Below are 18,832 nucleotides of genomic sequence, written 5' to 3'. Positions count from 1 at the left end.
AAACATCTTTCCACACTTAACCTGCCAAACCCCCTAAGAAACTTTTTTCTTTTTGAAAAAAAGTCTCCAATCACTTTTCTAAACTCTAATGAGTACAAGTCCAAGCAACTCAACCTCTCCTCATAAGGTACGCCCTTCATAACTGGGATCAACCAAGAGAACCTTCTGTGGACTGCTTCCAATGCCAGTATACCTTTCTTTGGATAAGGGGACCATAACTGTTCACCATATTCCAGCTGGGGCCTAATTTGTGCCTTGTATAGTTTTTAGCAAGACCTCCCTATTCTTGTACTGTATTCCCTATGAAATAAAGGGCTGCCATCCATTTGGCTTCCCTATTACCTGTTAAACTTGTAGAATCATAAGTCTTCGGGCTATACTGCATGGACATAGATCCTTTGGTCTAACACATCCGTGCCAGCCAGATATCCCAAATTAATCGATTCCCATTCACCAGAATTTGACCCAAATCCCTCTAAACCCTTCCTATTCATGTACCCTTCCAGATGTATTTTTAATGTTGTAATTGTACCAGTCTCCACCCCTTCCTCTGGCAGCTCATTCCATTATCGCACCACTCTCTGTGTGAAAACGTTGCCCTTTAGGTCCCTTTTAAATCTATCCCCTCTCACCTTAAACCTATGCCCTCTAGTTTTGTACTCCCCTACCCTGGGGAAAAGATCTTGTCTATTTACCCTATCCATGCCCCTCATGTGTCTGTAAACCTCCATAAGGTCACCCCTCAGCCTCCGACGCTCTGGAGAAAATAGCCCCAGCCTATTCAGCGTCTCTCTATAGCTCCAACCCTGGTAACATCCTTGTAATTCTTTTCTGAACCCTTTCAAGTGGCACAACATCCTTCCAAAAGCAGGGAGTCCAGAATTGGGAACAATATTCCAAAAGTGGCCAAACGAATGTCCTGTGTAGATGCAACATGACCTCCCAACCCCTATACTCCATGCACTGACCAATAATGCCTAGCATACCAAATGCCTTCTTCACTAACAAAAACAAAAGTTGCTGGAAAAGCTCAGCAGATCTGGCAGCATTTGTGAAAAAAAACCAGAGTTAATGTTTCGGGTCCCGTGACCCTTCCTGAGAACTGGGGACTAGCCTGTCTCCCGGGGAGTCTACCTTCAAGGAACTATGAACCTGCACCCCAAAGTCTCCTTGATCAGCAACACTCCCCAGGACCTTACCATTAGGTGTATAAGTCCTGCTCTGATTTACCTTTCCAAAATGCAGCACCTCACATTTATCTAAATTAAACTCCATCTGCCACTCCTCGGCCCATTGGGCCACCTGATCCAGATCATGTTGTATTTTGAGATAACCTTCTTCGCTGTTCACTACACCTTCAATTTTGGTGTCATTTGCAAGCTTACTCATCATACCTCCCCATGTTCACGTCCAAATTATTTTTATATAAATGATGAAAAGCAGTGGGCCCAGCACTGATCCTTGTGGCACTCGCTGGTTACAGGCCTCCAGTCTGAAAAGCAATCCTCCTCCACCACCTTCTACTATGTTCTATGGTCTTCTACCATCAAGTCAGTTCTGTATCCAAATAGCTAGTTCTTCCTGTATTCCATATGATTTAACCTTGCTACCCAGTCTACCATGGGGAACCTTGTCGAATGCCTTACTGAGGTCCATATAGATCATGTCCACCGACTGCCCTCTTCGTTAATCCTTCAAATAATTCAAGTTACTGAGACATGATTTCCCACACACAAAGCCATGTTGACTATCCCTAATCAGTCCTTGCCTTTCCAAATACATGTAAATACTGTCCCTCAGGATTCCCTCCAACAACTTGCCCATCACCAATGTCTATAGTTCCCTGCCTTTTCCTTACCATCTTTCTTAAACAGTGGCACCATTGCAGCCAACCTCCAGTCTTTTGGTACCTCACCTGTGGCTATCAATGATATAAATATCTCAGCCAGGGGCCCACCAATCACTTCCCTAGCTTCCCACAGATTCTAGGGTACACCTGATCAGGTTCCAGGGGTATATCCACCGTTTTAAGATGTCGAGCACCTCCACCTCTTAAATATGGATATTTTTCGAGGTGTTGCTATTTATTTCCCCACGTTCTCTAGCTTCCGTATCTTTCTGGACAGTAAACACTGATGCAAAATACTTGTTTAGTATCTCACCTCATCTCCTGCAGTTCTACACCTACGCGGCCTTATTGATCATTAAGAGGCCCTATTCTCTCCCTAGATGCTGTTCTGTTGTTAATGTGTTTGTAGAATCCCTTTGGATTTTCCTTAACCCTATTGTCAAAGCTGTCTCATGTCCCCTTTTTGCCCTCCTGACTTCCCTCTTAAGTATACTCCTACGGCCTTTATACTCTTCTACGGATTCACTCAATCACTGCTGTCTATACCTGACATATGCTTCCTTCTTATCCTTGACCAAAACCTCAATTTCTTTAGTCATTCGCTACACGTACCAGCCATGCCCTTCACCCTAACAGGAACATACTATGCTAATTACTTTGTCATTTTTGCATAAGAACTCCTAAAACCCTTTTGTTCTGTAGCCTTCTAAAGTTTTTCTCCATTTAAATAATATTCAGCTTCTGTATTCTTTCTGCCAAATTGCATGACCTCACATTTTCCCACATTATGCTAGCTGCCAAGTTTTTGCCTGTCTAAATCCTTCTGCAGACTCTAAATCATATTTCACCACTTGCCTTTTCACCTACTTTTGTGTTATCCATAAACTTGGCCATAAAATATCCATACTCCTTATCCAAGTCATTAATATATGTTGTAAATAATTGTGACTCCAGCATCAATCCTTGTGACACACCACTCATTACAGGTTGCCATTTTGCAAATGAACTCCTTATCTCAACTATCTGTCTTCTATTGGTTAGTCAGTCCTCAGCCCATGCCAATATACTAGCTTCAACACTGTAAATAAAGTGACAACTAACAAAAGCTAATGAGTAAAATAACAGGCAATCAATTTATTACGCTGAGGGTAATAGATCTACTTGGCAAAAAAAACTAAAGAGATAAAAGAATACAAAAGTAAAGGAAAATGTCCCAGCCAATCACAATCACCCGCTGGCAGGACGGACCCAGCAGAGGTGGTGGCACAGTGGTATACAGTCAGGAGGGAGTTGCTGTGGAAGTCCTCAGTGTTGACTCTGGACCCCATGAAGTCACATGGCTTCAGGTTAAACATGGGCAAGGAATCCTCCTGCTGATACCATCCTCCCTCAGCTGATGAATCAGTACTCCTCCATGTTGAACAACACTTGGAGGAAGCACTGAGGATGGCAAGGGCACAAAATGTATTCTGGGTGGGGGATTTCAATGTCCAGGACATTCAACCACCAGGAGTGGCTCAGCAGCAGTACTACTGATCGAGCTGGTCGGGTCCTAAAGGACATAGCTGCTAGACTGTGTCTATGGAAAATAGACAGGGAACCAACAAGAGGGAAAAATATACTTGACCTCATCCTTACCAATCTTCCAGCTCTAGTTGCATCTGTCCTAGAATCATAGCATCATAGAGTTGTACAACACAGAAACACACCCTTCAAGCCTACCTCGTCCATGCCAACCAGATATCCTAAATAAACCTAGTCCCATGTAATGCCTTCTATTCATGTACTCATCCAGATGAGTTTTAAATGCTGTAACTGTACCAGCCTCCACCAGTCCCTCTGGCAGTTCATTCCATACACGCACCACCCTCTGCATGAAAATGTTGCTCCTGATGTTCCTTTTATATCTTTCCCCTCTCACCTTAGACCTGTGCCGTCTAGTTTTAGAGAATCTGTCTTGCACAATGTTGATGGTACTTCTCAAAGGTCTTGAGTTGGCATCTGGCATTGTCCAAGTTTCGGAACCATATAGAAGTGTGACTGCCGTATACACAAGAATCTTGGAGTCAGCATGGATATCATGGTCATTGAAGACTCTCATTCTTGAGCATCTAAAGGCAGAGCTTGCAACATTGCATTTCTGCATTGATGTCAGCCTTAGATGAGAAGTGGCTTCCCAGATATGGGAAATGGGAAATGTTCCATGTTTCATCTGAATAGAGAGATGGGCTGGAACTTAACCTGGGACACATTCATAAAGGATTGGAGTCTTCTCGAGGTTGAGGCTGTGACTAGATCTTTTTTGCTCATTCACGGGATGAGGGTGTCACTGGCCAGGCAGCATTTATTGCCCCCAGAGGGCAGTTAAGAGTCAACCACATTACTGTCGGTCTGGAGTCACATGTAGGCCAGACCAGGTTAGGATGGCGGTTTCCTTCCCTAAAGGACATTTATGAACCAGGTGGGTCCGACAATCAACAATGGATTCACAGTCATTATTAGATTCTTAATTCCAGATATTTTAACGAATTCAAATTCCACTATCTGCCGTGGTGGGACTCAAACCCGGATCCCCAGAACATTATCTGGGTCTCTGGATTAACAGTCCAGCAATAATACCACTAGGCCATTGCTTCCCCTGTGCTTCTATGAAGGCATTAAACGAGGCTTGATTCAGTGGAGATGACATTGTCATCCGCATTCTGAAGTGTCATAAGCAAGTTCAGTATCATTTTCTTCTTGGATTTCGACCAGTTACAGTTGAAAAGTTTTCTTTTCTTCCTGTCAACAATATTCACACCACTGGGAAGCTTGTTCTTTACAGGATGAAGAACAGTGGCGATAAAGATAACACATCCCTGTTTTCAATGTGGACTTCACAAGCTTCAAAATCTCCCCTACCCCATCCGCATCGCAAAACCAGCCCAGCTCATCCCCGCCTCCCTAACCTGTACTTACTCTCACCTATCCTCTCCTCCCACCACAAGCCCACCCCCATCTCCTACCTACTAACCTCATCCCGCCCCCTTGACCTGTCTGTCCTCCCTGGACTGACCTATCCCCTCCCTAACTCCCCACCTACACTTACCTTTACTGGTTCAATCCCCGCCTCTTTGACCTGTCTGTCTCCTCTCCACCTATCTTCTCCTTTATCCTTCTTCTATCCACCTCCCACTCTCTCCCTATTTATTTCAGAATGCCGTTCCCTTTCCCATTTCTAAAGAAGGGTCTGGGCTCAAAATGTCAGCTTTCCTGCTCCTCTGATGCTGCTGGCCTGCTGTGTTCATCCAGCTCCACACCTTGTTATCCCACATCCCTGTTTGACTCCCATCTTGACCTCAAAGAATTCTCCCATGCTACCATTGGTGGGTACTATCACCTACATCTTGTTATGGAGGAGCTTGATGAATTGCACTGGGCACACAGCCTTTGACAGGGTCTTCAGTAGCCCCTCCTGATTGATTATGTCAAAAGTCTTGGTCAGTTTAAGGAAGGTTTTATAGAGTGGTTCGTGTTATTCATGGTGTTTTTCTTCGAGTTGCAGAACACTGAAAATTAGGTCTACAGTTCCATGGTTTGGTTGAAAGCCACACTGGCTTTCAGGAAGGATTTCCTCAGATGCTGGGAGAAGGTGCTAATGAGGATTTGGACAATGATCTTCCTGGTGATTGACAGTAGAATTCCTTAATGGTTCCATTTGTCCATTTTATCTCCTTTCTTGAAGACAGTGGCACTGACAGCATTCCTGAGATCGGCAGGGATTTCATGTTTGTCCCAGATTTTCAGGAACAGTTGAGGGAATTGACAAGTAAGCTCTGCTCCTCCAAGTTTGAAAATTTCCCCTGGGGAATCCCATCCACTCCTTTTACCATGCTTCATATGTGTCATGGCAGCTTCAAATTCTGTGATACTCAGTGAGAGTCTAAGATCATCTTTGAGGAGTTAGGGGATTTCTCAAACATGTTCTCATTGTTGATTGTATCACAGTTTTGGAGTTCTTTTGGAGTATGATCTCCATTGGAGGCTGGTTTATTGGCTGTCTCTCAAAAGCGTTCCATACTTGCTCTGCATCAATGTGAGGCCAAGGATATTTGGTCTGTATATTGCCGAAGAAACCCTGGTATTGTGCTTATCAGCAAAGAGTTGCAGCTCCTTATCTTTGTCAGCCCACCATTCATTCTTGATTTCCCTCACTGTTCTTTGTAACTTTGCCTTTCGTGTCTGATAAGTTGTGTTTGCCGTGCTGATGTTGTTGTTTTGGGAGGCACGGAGATCTTTCCTCCTCCTGTTGATAATGTCTTCGACAACGTGATCATTCATGTTGACCCAGTCTTGAGGCTTCCTGGTCTTGTAGCGGATGGTTTCTTTGCAGCACGAGATGTTGGCTGTCTTCAGTTCTTTTCAGATTTTCTCCATTCCATTGAAATGGACTCTCTAGAGGTTTTGGTGAAGGCATAGTTGGAAGTTCACTAGTCTGCTTGGCTTGGCTGCTGAAATCACTCAACACGGAGCATTTTTCTGAGCTGCTTCATCTTCAACTGCTTCTGGTGGCATTTGATGGACATTGCTTAGTGGATCAGCTGATTGGCTATCCTGGAGATGTCTACACTAGTCATCACTTTTGGTAATGAGGACATCCTTTGGTTTTGGGATTGAATTATGACATTGTCGATCATGTGCCAGTGTTTTGATCATAATGTTTCCAGGAAGTCTTAACTTGTCTTTTTGGTGGAACATTCTGTTGGTGACCAGCTGGTATTCTGCTCACTTGATGAGTAGGAGAATCCATTGGAGTTGCAATTCCGAATTCCTTCCTTTCTGATAGTTCCTTTCCAACCCTGGCATTCATCTTCCTTAGGGATGTTGGTCAGTATGGTGACCAGGATGAAGTAGAAACCTTCCTTAGATTAATCTCTGGCATCAGACCGAAGCAGAGGCACTTAGGACCCTTGGCAAGTTGTAGTTGGAGAGTCATGAAGCAACATTGATGCCAACAGGAAGCTTTGAGAGTCAATTAATGAGTTTGTTCTTGATTTGTGAATCCAGTTCCGTGTGCCGTGTGCCTCGGGTTTTCCCTTCCTGAATAAGGTGTAACCACCGCCACCACCTTCCTTCAGCTGCCCTTCGCCTGCTCATTGGTATCACTGCCCTGCAGGAGACTCGATGTTGAAGCATCTGAGTTCACAGGCAACAAGGTCAGTTCTTCGTTCTGAAGGATTATTTTACGTGTTGCTGATGAACTTTTATATATTCCAGGTTCCAAGTTTGAGTTTGACTTTGGTTTTTAGATCACAGATAAATGAGCCTACTGGATGTGGAATTCCAGCCAGGTTGAAACAGAACATATTTAGGGCACATCTTCTAGCACCTTCCCTGTGATGAGGGATGACCAGAGTGGATCCTGAAGAGGGCTGCTCAGTCATGAAGAAAACTGCTGAAATGCTTGTTCATATTGCAAGAGCAAAATGACTTAGTCAAACTTCACCTCCTACATGCTGATCTAAAGCTAGGGACTTCCAGATTACCTAGTCTTAGCCTCATCGCCTCTCCTTGATCACTACAGCGCTTGTGTTGTGTGTGATGGGGTTGAATACCTCTAGCTAGACACATTTTTAAAGTTGGAATGCATATCAGCATATATAGACCTTGACGGAATGTAGATCCAGTTCCATTGGAAAGGAAACTTTGGCAATTGGGAATCTCCCTACTGCTGCTGCCTTCACCTGTCATCACAGTCATTGATATCACACAAATATTTTCCACCTGAATCACCATTGAGTACTTGTTTTTGATTGCACTTTGTCTGGTTCCTCCCCTTCAATTTTACCGTCATATGTAGCCCTGCCAGCAGGTGACAACTCCTGCCATCACTCTCAAGATCAATAGAACTCTTGAGCCTCTCCACTGCAACAAGGTGGCCATCTGTAGAAAGATTAAGTAAAATAATAATGACACAGTTAATAAAACACTAAAAACTGTTTACACTCAAGGACCAGATGATTTCCATCCAAGGATTTTAAAGGACTCCAGTGAGATCATTGAAGATTCACTGACTATCACCATCCAAAAGTCATCTTGAAACAGGAACCGTTTCTTTAGAAAACTGTGCATGTGCTACAGTCCTCAAAGAAATCAATAGCTTTAACAAAAAAAAGAGATTTATTTCCCAAACGACCTAGTGCAAGAAATTAATAGAGAAGTTTACACTTTTTAAAAATGTTCACTGTAACAATCAAACCAAAAAACAACATAATTCAAACATTAATAAACAAATAACAATTCAAACAGAAGGTATTGGCTTATTTACCTTCTGTTTGAATTGTTATTTGTTTATTAACTAATGTTTGAATTATGTTGATTTTGGTTTGATTGTTACAGTGAACATTTTTAAAAAGTGTAAACTTCTCTATTAATTTCTTGCACTAGAAGGGGAGGAACCAGAGAAAGTGCAGCCCGAAACAAGTCCTCAATGGTGATCCAGCTGGAAAATATTTGTATGATATCAATGACTGTGATGGCAGATGAAGGCTGCAGCATTAGGGAGATCCCCCAACCGCCAAAGTTTCCTTTCCACTGGAACTTATTTTCTGAAGAAGGATGGCGACCCAAAACGCCAGCTTTCCTGCTTCTCTAATGCTGCCTGGCCTGCTAAGTTCCTCCAGCTCCACACTGTGGTATCTTTTCTTCTCCTTGTCTGATTTTCTACAGAACATATTTTGTGAGCTTTGCAACTTCTGGCCCAAGCGTTTCTGCGGGAAAGATCTCTGCCCAAAATTCTTTTGTTAATCAGCTTCCACTCCACAGCAATCCGAGCTACATGGGCAATTCTCATAATTCTAAAGATAAAGTTGCCAGGAACCACTTTATCATCTTCTCCCATAAGCTGACTAGTTTCACTTTGGATTTAAAGGAGCATTTCAAGATGTGAGTGCCTTTGGGTCATGAAATATGTCACTATTATTTAAGAGAGTTGAAAGATGGAACCCAGGCAATTACAGACCAGACAGCCTACTGTCTGGGCTAGACTTTCCTGCAGGTTCCTGAACCCTACCGGCAGGCTGGAATGTGAGTCCAGGATGCAAACAGAGTGGGAAGCACTTGCTTATTGGGAATTTTCCTTGGGGCAGTCCAATATTGGCCTGAGTTTGGGCTTGCTGTCCAATTAAGAATGGACAGCCAATCAGACTCTTCCCACTTTGAAAACAACGGGAAGCCGTGACAGCAAGGAAGTAAAGAAGAGGCTTTGGAATTCTCTTCCCAGGAGAGCAGTGACAGCTGGGTCACTGAATATATTCGAGGTGAGTTAGGCAGATTATTGAGCTACAACAGAGTCAACTCTTGTGAGGGGACAGGCCAGAGAGTGGAGTTAAAGTCGCCAACAGATCAGCCGTGATCTTAATGAGTGGTGGAACAGGCTTGATGGTCAAATGGCCTCTTCTAGCTTTTAATTCTTAAAATCTTATGACAGGGCACTTCAAAATGGAAGCTCTCATCTCCAAGTTAAAGATGGGTCTTACAACCAGGCCACACTGTTGTGAAGCTTCCTGGACCCTGGTTTACCCCTAGGAGGCACCCCTGAGTCACCTAAACTGGCCCTCGACAGCTGTAGTTATCTGGAGGTGGACTGTTGAATCTTTTCATGACCTTCTGCCACCTCACCACCAACAAAATAACCCAGGAGCAGATAGACCTGGGTCACTGGCATATGGGATCATAGGGCTGTTGTTAGCTCCCAATCCTGGGGCCCAGGGCCACCTAAACATCAAGCCCTTGTTGTTGAGGCAATTGCTGGAGCCTCTAAGTATAGATTGGGTGATGGGAATGTTCGACCAATCAGTGAGAACCAGCATGGTTTAGTAAAACACAGTTCTCCCTGAAAAGCCTGATTGAAGTTTTTATCGAGTTAGTTACAGTGTCTTTCAGAAGGTGTGTGATAAAGTGCCTCATGAGTCTGTTGGCTAAACTAGAAGATCATAGATTTGAAGGTAAATTATGAACTTGATCAGGAAATTGGCCAAAAGGCAGGAGGCAGAGAGTAAATATAATAGGCCCGTAACTCTCATTGTCAGAATAGGGCTAAAAGCTAAGATTTGAGTTTGTGGATGATACAAAGATTAAGGACATTATGAGCATAACATGACAAAGCGGTCATCTGCTTTGGACCTAAAGAGAATTGAACAGGGAACTTCTGAAATGGTGACAAACCAGGAGCTGTGGAGCTTCGAAGAGACTTGCGTGCCCAGGTTCACAGGTCCTTAAGTCTCAAAAGCAGGTAATAAAATAATCAAATGCAAATTGAATATCGGTCTTTAAGGTTTTTGCAAAGATTTGTAGCTCGAGTTGTGGATGTGGTTGTTGATTTGCTCGCTGAGCTGGCTTGTTATCAGTCAAACGTTTCGTCACCATACTAGGTAACATCATCAGTGAGGCCTCCGTTGGAATTCAGCTTGGAATTTATACTGTCGGGTCCATTATGGTGAATAGTGTCATTTCTGGTTGTGGAACTGGAAATGACAGTACTCATTATGATGGACCAGACAGTATAAATTCCAAGCTGAGTAGAACAACAGCGTTTCCTTAGAGGCCTCAATGATGATGTCACCCAGCGTGGTGACAAAACATCTGAACAAGAACAAGCCAGCTCAGCGAGCAAGTCAACAATCTGAATATTGCTCCTTATATTCAGAAGACTAGAATACATGGGAAGTAGAAGTTGACGCTTCAATATACAGCCCTGGTTAGATCATATCTGATGACTTATGAGCTATTCTGAGCAGCACACTGTAAGAAAGAATATGTTAGCTTTAGAGAGAGAATGGTGTACAAATCACCAGAATGACACCTTGACTGCAAAGGTTGAATTATGGTGCGAGATTAACAAGCTTGTGTTGTGTTTCCGGCAGTTTAAGGGGTGATGTAATCCAAATGGTGGAGACGTTATGGTAGGAGAGCGAGGGAGAAAGTATCTCCACTGTTGAGAGAGTGCAGCTCTGGGGAGTAGATTATAAAAATTATAGTCAGTCCTTCAGGAGTGAAATTTAAAAAGCAACTCCACACTTAAATGGTGGTAAGAATTTGAAACTACCTCTGCAAATGGCAGTTAGTCAATTGTAAATTTAAATTTTGAAACTGGTCAATTTGTTGTACTTAAATTGTGTAACGGGGGCGGTGTCTGCAGAAATAGGTTGTCGATCAGCCTTGATCTTACCGAATGACCAGATATGCTGGAGGGGCTGAGTCCTGCTGCTGTTTCTGAGTTCTCCCTGCTGTCCTGACCAATACAGTCCCCGAGCCAGCTGATCACTGTCACATTACTGTTTTTGGGATCTTGCTGTGCAAACATTGGCTGCCATCTTTTCCACCTTACAGTGGTGGCTGCACCACGAAAGTACTTCATTGGCTTTAAAGTATTATGGGACATCCTGGGAATCAAGAAAGGCACTATAGAAATGCAAAAATCTTTCTTTCAGGTCTTGTTTAAGATGCTCCTGGGCAGTGCCAAGTACGGTGAAGCAGCTTTGTTCCTTTCGGTGCTGGGACTTTTCAATGTCACCTTCGTCACTTTTGTTCCGGTGGCCCTTTACTTTACTGGCGTTGAGCACTGGACCCCGTTCAGCTTCATTCCCTGGGAGAAACTGTGCGGGATGGCGACTCTCTTGCTGTGTAAGTCCTGAGAAGTGTCTGCACCTCCCCTCCCCACTCTACAAAACCTCTCTGCCAAGTCTGTGAATAAACTGAGCAATGGGCACTGGGACCTCGGGGAGCATCATGGGTTGGGGAGGAGACAAGAGGACCACAGATCAGTCTTTAAGGGTTCGTGGGTATAGCACCTCTTCATCTGTGGTGGTACTAAGGGAGTACTGTGCTGTCTGAGGTGCCATGTCTTGGATGAGATATTAAACTGTAGCTCCATCTGGAAATAAATATTGCTGAGAAATATTTTGGAGAGGAGCAGGGAACTGTTCCCCGTCCTATTTGATAGTTACTTCACAAACCGTATTATTCAAAACAGATTGGGTAGTCATTATCCTTTATTCCTGCTTGTGGGATGTTGCTGTGTAACATTGGCTGCCATAATACCTACCTTACAACACTTCAACATGGACATCAGCCAAGGTGCTGTATAAACGCAGGTCCTTCAGGTTGCAAATCTGTGATCTCTTGTGTCCATCGTTTCAGCCTTTAACATCCTGATGAATTTTGGGATTGCTGTCACATCACCAACTCTGATCTCGGTGGGCGTAGTCCTGAGTGTCCCTGTAAATGCTGGTAAGAACATTTCTCCTTTACCTTCGATACCTGGGGCAAGGGGAACCAAAAAGTGCCAAAGTAAGAACTCCTCACAAATGCCCTCCCAGTTTCCTTTCTGCATAAACTAGAACTTGTCCAGAACCCTGCAGAGAAGGTTAAGGGGTGACTCTGTCCAAGTGATTGAAATTGTGAAAGCTTTGGGCAGAGTTTCTGAGGGAAGACTAACCCCACTGTGAGGGTAAAGCTCTGGATGGAGTTCAACGTGGGCACATGTGAGGACCTCCACTTTGGGTCTGAGAAAGTTGATCAGATCTGGTTCCTAATCGGTGGGAAACTCTGAATGGATTGAGAAACCCAGGATGGGGTGGCAGGAAACTGGGAATGGTGCAAGAATGGGGAGATTAAACAGCACAAATACTAAAATAAATCACTAAAAGCTAGCGGTCAGGCATAAAAGAACCAATGAAGGTGAATGAAACGTTGGCCTTTGGTCTCCGAGGGCTGGTTTGCAAAGGGCTATATTTCTCTGTGTAAAGTTGTGGTCAGATCTCAGTTGGAGGACTGTGCTCAGCTGTGGACATGTACCTCAGGGGTGATAATGGGAACTGCAGATGCTGGAGAATCCAAGATAATAAAATGTGAGGCTGGATGAACACAGCAGGCCCAGCAGCATCTCAGGAGCACAAAAGCTGACGTTTCGGGCCTAGACTCTCTGATGAAGGGTCTAGGCCCGAAACGTCAGCTTTTGTGTTCCTGAGATGCTGCTGGGTGTGCTGTGTTCATCCAGCCTCACATTTTATTATCATGTACCTCAGGGGTGGTGGGGAGTGTGGGTATAATGGATTTGAAAGGTGTGCAGCATAAATTGACCAGAACAGGACTGGAGCAAAAACAGCGACTGGTCGTTTAGACTCTACTTGTGTTCTCTAGTGGAGAACATTGAGGAATTCAGATGCTTCATTGTGCCCCTGCTGTCAGCATCCAGTGTAACAAGCAATACAATAGGCAGAGTGATATCGGGATCACTTACTCACTAAAAAGCACTGTGGAGGCTGAGTGCAGAGGAGGGAAGGAGAGAGTCAGTTGAAAATTTCAAACCTGTCACTGAGATTTTTTTGCTTTATATGCTTATTAAAGGTTATGAAGGCAAGGTGGCTAAGTGGAGTTAAACACAGATGAGCTGTGATGTAGTGGGACACAAAAAGACATTCAAGTTAGGAGCAAGGGTAGGTCATTCAGATCTTCAAGGCTGCTTTGTCATGCAATAAGATTATAGCTGATCTGCTTGCTCTACATTCTCACATAGCCCAATACCCTTTCACCTCCTTGCTTAACAATAATCTATCCACCTCTGCTGTTTAAAAAAAAGTCAAAGACTCTGTTTCCAATGCCTTTTCAGGAAGAGAGTTCTAATGACTCATGCCCCTTCGGGGAATAAAGAAATTGTCACTGTTTTAAATGCCCAACCCTTATTTTTAAATAGTGACACATAGCTCCAGACCCCTGCTCAAGACCCCTCACGATCTAATACATAGCAATCGTCTCTTACTGTAATTCTGTACTTCAAAGGACGCAAGTTGAGCCTGTCCAATCCTCTCTTATAAGACGACCTCTCCATTCCAATATTAATCTGATAAATCTCTGAACTACCTCAAATGCATTTACATCCTTCTTAAAGAAGGTAACCTGTACTGTGCACTGTACTCCAGATATGGTCTCAACAATGCTGTTTAACTACACATATCCTTCCTACTATTTTATTCATTTCCACCTCACAATAAATTATAATATTCTATTAGCTTTCATAATTATTTGCTGTACCTTCATGTTAGCGTAATGCACTAGAACACCCAGATCCCTCTGCATCTCACAATCTCATCATTTAGGTAGTAATATTCTTTTCTATTTTACCTGCTACAATGGACAGTTTCACATATTTCTGCATTATACTCTATTTGCCAGACCTTTGGATAAGTAAAGGAGAAACCTGTATCCCTTTTGAGTGCTTTGTGTCCTGTTCAAGATTTAGTTTATCACCTATCCTTAAACCATCAACAAATTTAGAAAACCATACGTTCATTATGCCATGTATATAAATTGTAAAAAGTTGAAGTCCCAGCATTGATCTCTGTAGCACACAACTCGTTGCTAATTGCCAGCAGGAAGTGACTCGTTTATTCCTACTCTCTATTTGCTTAAGCCAGCCAATCTTCTGTCTTTACCAATTTGTTAACCCCTACATCATGGGCTAGTTTTCCCACAATTATCTCTGGTATAACACTTAATCAGTTGTTATCTGAAATCTAAGTACAATACATGCAATGGTTCCCCTTTATCTACTTTTTAAAAGAACAAAAAAATTTGGTTCAATGTAATTTGATTTTCACAAAACCATGCTGACTTTGCCCGATTATCTTGGGTTTCTCTAATTACCCTGCCATAATGTCATGATTGTTAGCTTCTAACAGGCTGCAGAACAAGGTGGAGGAACTGAGGGACCTCCTGTTGTCATATTCCCATTAAGGTCAGTGACAATTGGCGACATACACAGCAGTATTTGCTCCCAGCTCATTCCAAGATGCAAGAGCAGTTTAGGCTCCTTGATCAGAATACCAAAACATCTAGAAACAGATAATTGCCTGTTCATTTAAGAGTGGAGGACAGTACCAGCTCAGTCTCTCTTCACTTAGACAATGAGAAGGTACAAAAAGAATCTTCCAAATGGTGTGACATTTTTGTTGGAAATGGTGTTTTTATCCTTTTCTCCAAACAGCAGATATTTGTCTTCCATTCTTTCTTGTCCCATTAGAGGAGTTGGAGGAACCTGTCTCTATGTCAGCCATTGGTGAGAGACCCTCTGAGTCCTCACTCACAACCTTTACCCCCTCCCACCACCCTGTTGCTGAACCCAAACCCTGGCTTGCATTTTCTCCATCAATCTCCCTTATCATCACCACCTACCATCTGCTTTCCCCCCTTCCCCAACCAAATTCCCTCCAACTTCTGCCACAAGAACTTCTTCCATTCTCGCCCCCAGAGAAATTCAGCCTGTATCCCCCAGACTCCTGTGTCTCTTCACTACTCTGCACCCTTCTCCTCCCGGCAACCAGCCTTCAAATCTACCTCTTTGGCCCTGACTGCTCACTGCTGGGATTCAGCAATATTCTCAACAGTGTGATACATGTCCCATGGGTGGGAATTTATATTCTTGTAAGGAGCAAACGTGAGGGCAGGTCAATGCAGTCAGGAAGATTTATTGGGTGAGACATTAAGCCAAGCCCTCACCTGCTGTTTCAGGTGGATGTAAAGCTCCTATGGCACTAATTCAGAAATGAACAGGAAGTTTGCCCTGGAGTCCTGGCTAACAGTTATCCCACAATCAAAATCTCAAGAGCAAAGAAAAGAATATGGACATTATCACATTGCTGTATGCGGGAGCTGGCTATGAGCAACCTAGTCACTCCATTTCCTACATGGGAACCGTGACAACACTTTCAAGAAGTACTTCTTTGGCTGTAAGGTGCTTTGGGACAATCCAGAGTTGTAAAAGATGCTGTAGAAATGGAACTTATTATCTCTAACTTGCAAACTGTTCTGAACAAAGGATGGAGGAAATCTGGCAGTCATTTGGGGCAGCAAAGTTAATGGGGGAAAGAGTTTTGAATCTAACGATTTGTTTTTGTCTATTTGTTTTCCAATTGTTATTTACAACAGAAGCTGAAAATGATATCAATAGGTGGCGTGCAGCTCAATGTTATGGTCAGCCTTACAGAGCCTTACATCTGGGACTAACATCACTGACAGACTCACAACTCCATCAGTGTCTTGGTCAGGGTCTGGGACAGGCTCAGCCCATCTACATCCACATTCTCACGTGTATGGACTACAGGAGATTTCTCTTTGCCTGGCTAAGGGTGAGAGATTCTCAGACCCAGCTGCTATGAGGATATTCTGGGCTCAGGTTCTGTGGATTAGTACCTGATCCACCCTGGTGCTGGGTGAAGTATTCCCAACCTCTGACCTGACTTGGAGACTGCACAGCCTGTGAGCAGATTGCCCTCACTGCCACCCTACCCCTCTAAATAAGGGCATCGCGGCTAGCCTTTGGGTGGCTCTAGGTGGTGCTGTGTAGAAGGCAGTGCCAGCTACATCCTTGGTTTTGGTAAACCCCCCTGGCTCATGGCTCTGAGAAGGTGCTGCCAGGTCTTTATTCTGCCTCAGACAGAAGGAAAACTGGCACCATTGCCCAACCTGGGCTTATAGGTGACTCCAGTCTGTCACTCATCTCTTGCCCCTGAATTTGGGAGCAGCCACTCAGTTGTATCCAAACAGATCAAGGCGAATGTCCCACAGTGCCCCCAAAGGTGGGTAGCCTGGGGAACGGTGGAAGGGAGTTGGGGGAGGGGGTAAATGTAGTGTCTGTCAGCTTGTTAATGCTGCCTGTTGGTTCTCTAACCCTTACCCCTTGCCCAACAGTGGCTGATGCCTACTGCAGTGACATTGTGTTCAACGGTGTGCGGGTAATCGCTGTCCTGATCATCTGCCTGGGCTTTCTTCTGCTGCTGCTGCCCGAGGAATGGGACCAAATAGCAATGGACTTCCTGTCCCACTTCAAGGTCAGGAAGAAGGAAGAGGCTGTCGACGAGCAGGGAGAGGCTGGCTTTGTGGGACAGAGCCGAAACAAGGGCTCACGGACCTCCACTGCTACGTTTGCACATTCATTCTAGCCAGCGGCTTGGAGATTACAACAAAACTCTGAATGATGAAAGGCAGTTGGTGACAGACACAATGAACTCATGTTCCTTATGCGGGTCTGTCTGGTAGGACCATTGTAACATGTTGGACATGTCTGGTCACTTGCATTTCTCGGGATCCAGTCACAGGCTCATTGGTCACTGGAGAGGGGAGGGTTAATGGACACCACTGAAGGAGAAGAATGAGGCAAAGCAGCCCAACTTCTGACTTTGTTTTGTTACTGCCCAGGTATCCAGACGGAGAGTGTTTGGCGGCAGGGGTGGTCAAGGGAGGGTGAACTGATCTCAGGATGGGGTGAGTATGGTGGACTGGCTTTTCTCTCTTACACCCAGCCCAACTGGCCGCTCCCAGGGGATACAGTGCCAGCCCTTAACTGCTAATTCTTTACACACTGGAGAATGCCTGGCTCCAGTGTGGGTTGGCGGGGGGGGGGGGGGGGGGTGCATTTGTGGGTGTGGGGGGTGGTTAGTGGGTAAGATAGGTTAATTTTCTGTTTGTCACCGGGTGCTGCAGTCTCTTGTTTCTATGGTAAAGGTTCAGGGAGATTTTGCAAAGAGCCGATGATAACTACTGCTGTCTGCCTGAGTTCTCCTCTCTGGGATTCGGGATGTTTCGATTAGTACTCCCAACATCTGGACACTGGCCCATGTAGTCCACCAGTTTAAACTCTTCATTCTCATGCCCCAGGACTGCCAACTCCATGATAAGGGCTAGGGTCAGCATTCCATCAGAGAGCTGTCTAGTCTTTCCTTTCTCTGTGGTGACTGCTGGTGGACTTGAAGCTTAAGGTTGCTATAAGTAAAGGGTGTCTAGGCAGGATCAGTAATGCGCATGCGGTGGGGTTGGTTAACACTGTGTAAAGGCATCAGGACCTTCGATCTCAGACAGTGAGGTTGGCAGGAGTGATTTTGAGCTCTTGGGGGAGATGTTCTCACCCACTGTACAGTGTACCCACTTCCTGTGTGGCACTGCTTTCAAATCATTGGACCCCTCCACCAGCCAAACATGATATTTCGATATTAAAATCTCGGGTCTACTCATGCTCTGCCCTCTTACACCATGCAGCAAACGGCTCCTACAGATTAAACGGCTACTATTTCTTTCAACTGTTATTTACTGAAGCTTGGGAGGGTTGGGGGTGTGGGCGGTGCAGGATACCGTGGCCCACAACCGGTCCCCAACCTTTCTGCTACTATCTCCTGTCAGCCTCCCTCTCCCACATTGGAGATGTAGAGCACACTCCACACCTTCTCTATTTCACCTCCCGCCCCCAACCCCCATGATGCCTCTCCAATGCTTGGGCTCCTTCTTGTTCAGCCAGGGGAATTTTTAAGAGGTGTTCATAAATGTGAGGGTTTGTGGAGGAATGTGGCCTTGAGAGGGCTAAACAAGAAAAGCCATTTTCCCGTAGGAGAATTGACCTGGGTTTAATCCGACATGTCGAGGGGGTTGGGGAGCAGGTATTTGGTATTGGTTGGGCATCAAGCCCTGACCTTCTGATTTAGAGAGAGAGAGAGAGGGGGTACCCCCTGAGCCTCAGGCAATCTAACCACTGACCTGTGGTGACCTATTGATTGCAATGATCTTTGTATTGCTTAACTAGAGCGTGACACCTCGCGAAATCAAATATTGGTGTCCAACACCAAGTCAAACACTACCGGGATGATTGGATTTCAACATCAGCTACCTGGCGGTCTGCAGCCTCTTTGCATTTTTTTACTGACAGAAGCCAAGAGAAAGCAGTTTTAAGTCGAACTTGCATGTTTTCATTCAATATAATCCAATTTAATGTGTCTGAATGTGTGTTTGTATTTTTTTAAAAACAGTCTTAACGGTGGCTGGAGGTGAAGCATGATGTTCAGTTATTAAGCAAAACATCAATAAGTGCATGGTGATCACTGGCACAACCCCAAACACCGGCCACCACCAATCCCCAACCCACCCCCACCCCCACCCCCACCCCCTGCCCCAGGCTCA

At 44.6% G+C, this 18,832-nt stretch overlaps 1 protein-coding gene across 2 annotated transcripts in view; it reads left to right on the top strand.

The window, feature by feature from the left end:
• slc35f3b (solute carrier family 35 member F3b) overlaps positions 1 to 17,192 on the top strand; it is an 87,702-nt gene extending 70,510 nt beyond the window's left edge. For both annotated transcript variants that reach the window (XM_048531875.2, XM_048531876.2), the window contains 3 exons: positions 11,320 to 11,512; positions 12,029 to 12,118; positions 16,577 to 17,192. In XM_048531875.2, coding sequence (XP_048387832.1) covers positions 11,320 to 11,512; positions 12,029 to 12,118; positions 16,577 to 16,827 — 534 coding nt within the window. In that variant the 3' untranslated portion in view covers positions 16,828 to 17,192. The remainder of the gene's footprint in view (positions 1 to 11,319; positions 11,513 to 12,028; positions 12,119 to 16,576) is intronic.
• The last annotated feature ends 1,640 nt before the right edge of the window (positions 17,193 to 18,832 follow it).

The sequence above is a fragment of the Stegostoma tigrinum genome, chromosome 4 (genome assembly GCF_030684315.1).
Source record: "Stegostoma tigrinum isolate sSteTig4 chromosome 4, sSteTig4.hap1, whole genome shotgun sequence".
Lineage (NCBI taxonomy): Eukaryota > Metazoa > Chordata > Chondrichthyes > Orectolobiformes > Stegostomatidae > Stegostoma > Stegostoma tigrinum.
Note: the sequence above shows the minus strand (reverse complement) of the source record. Positions and strands in the feature narration are given on the sequence as shown.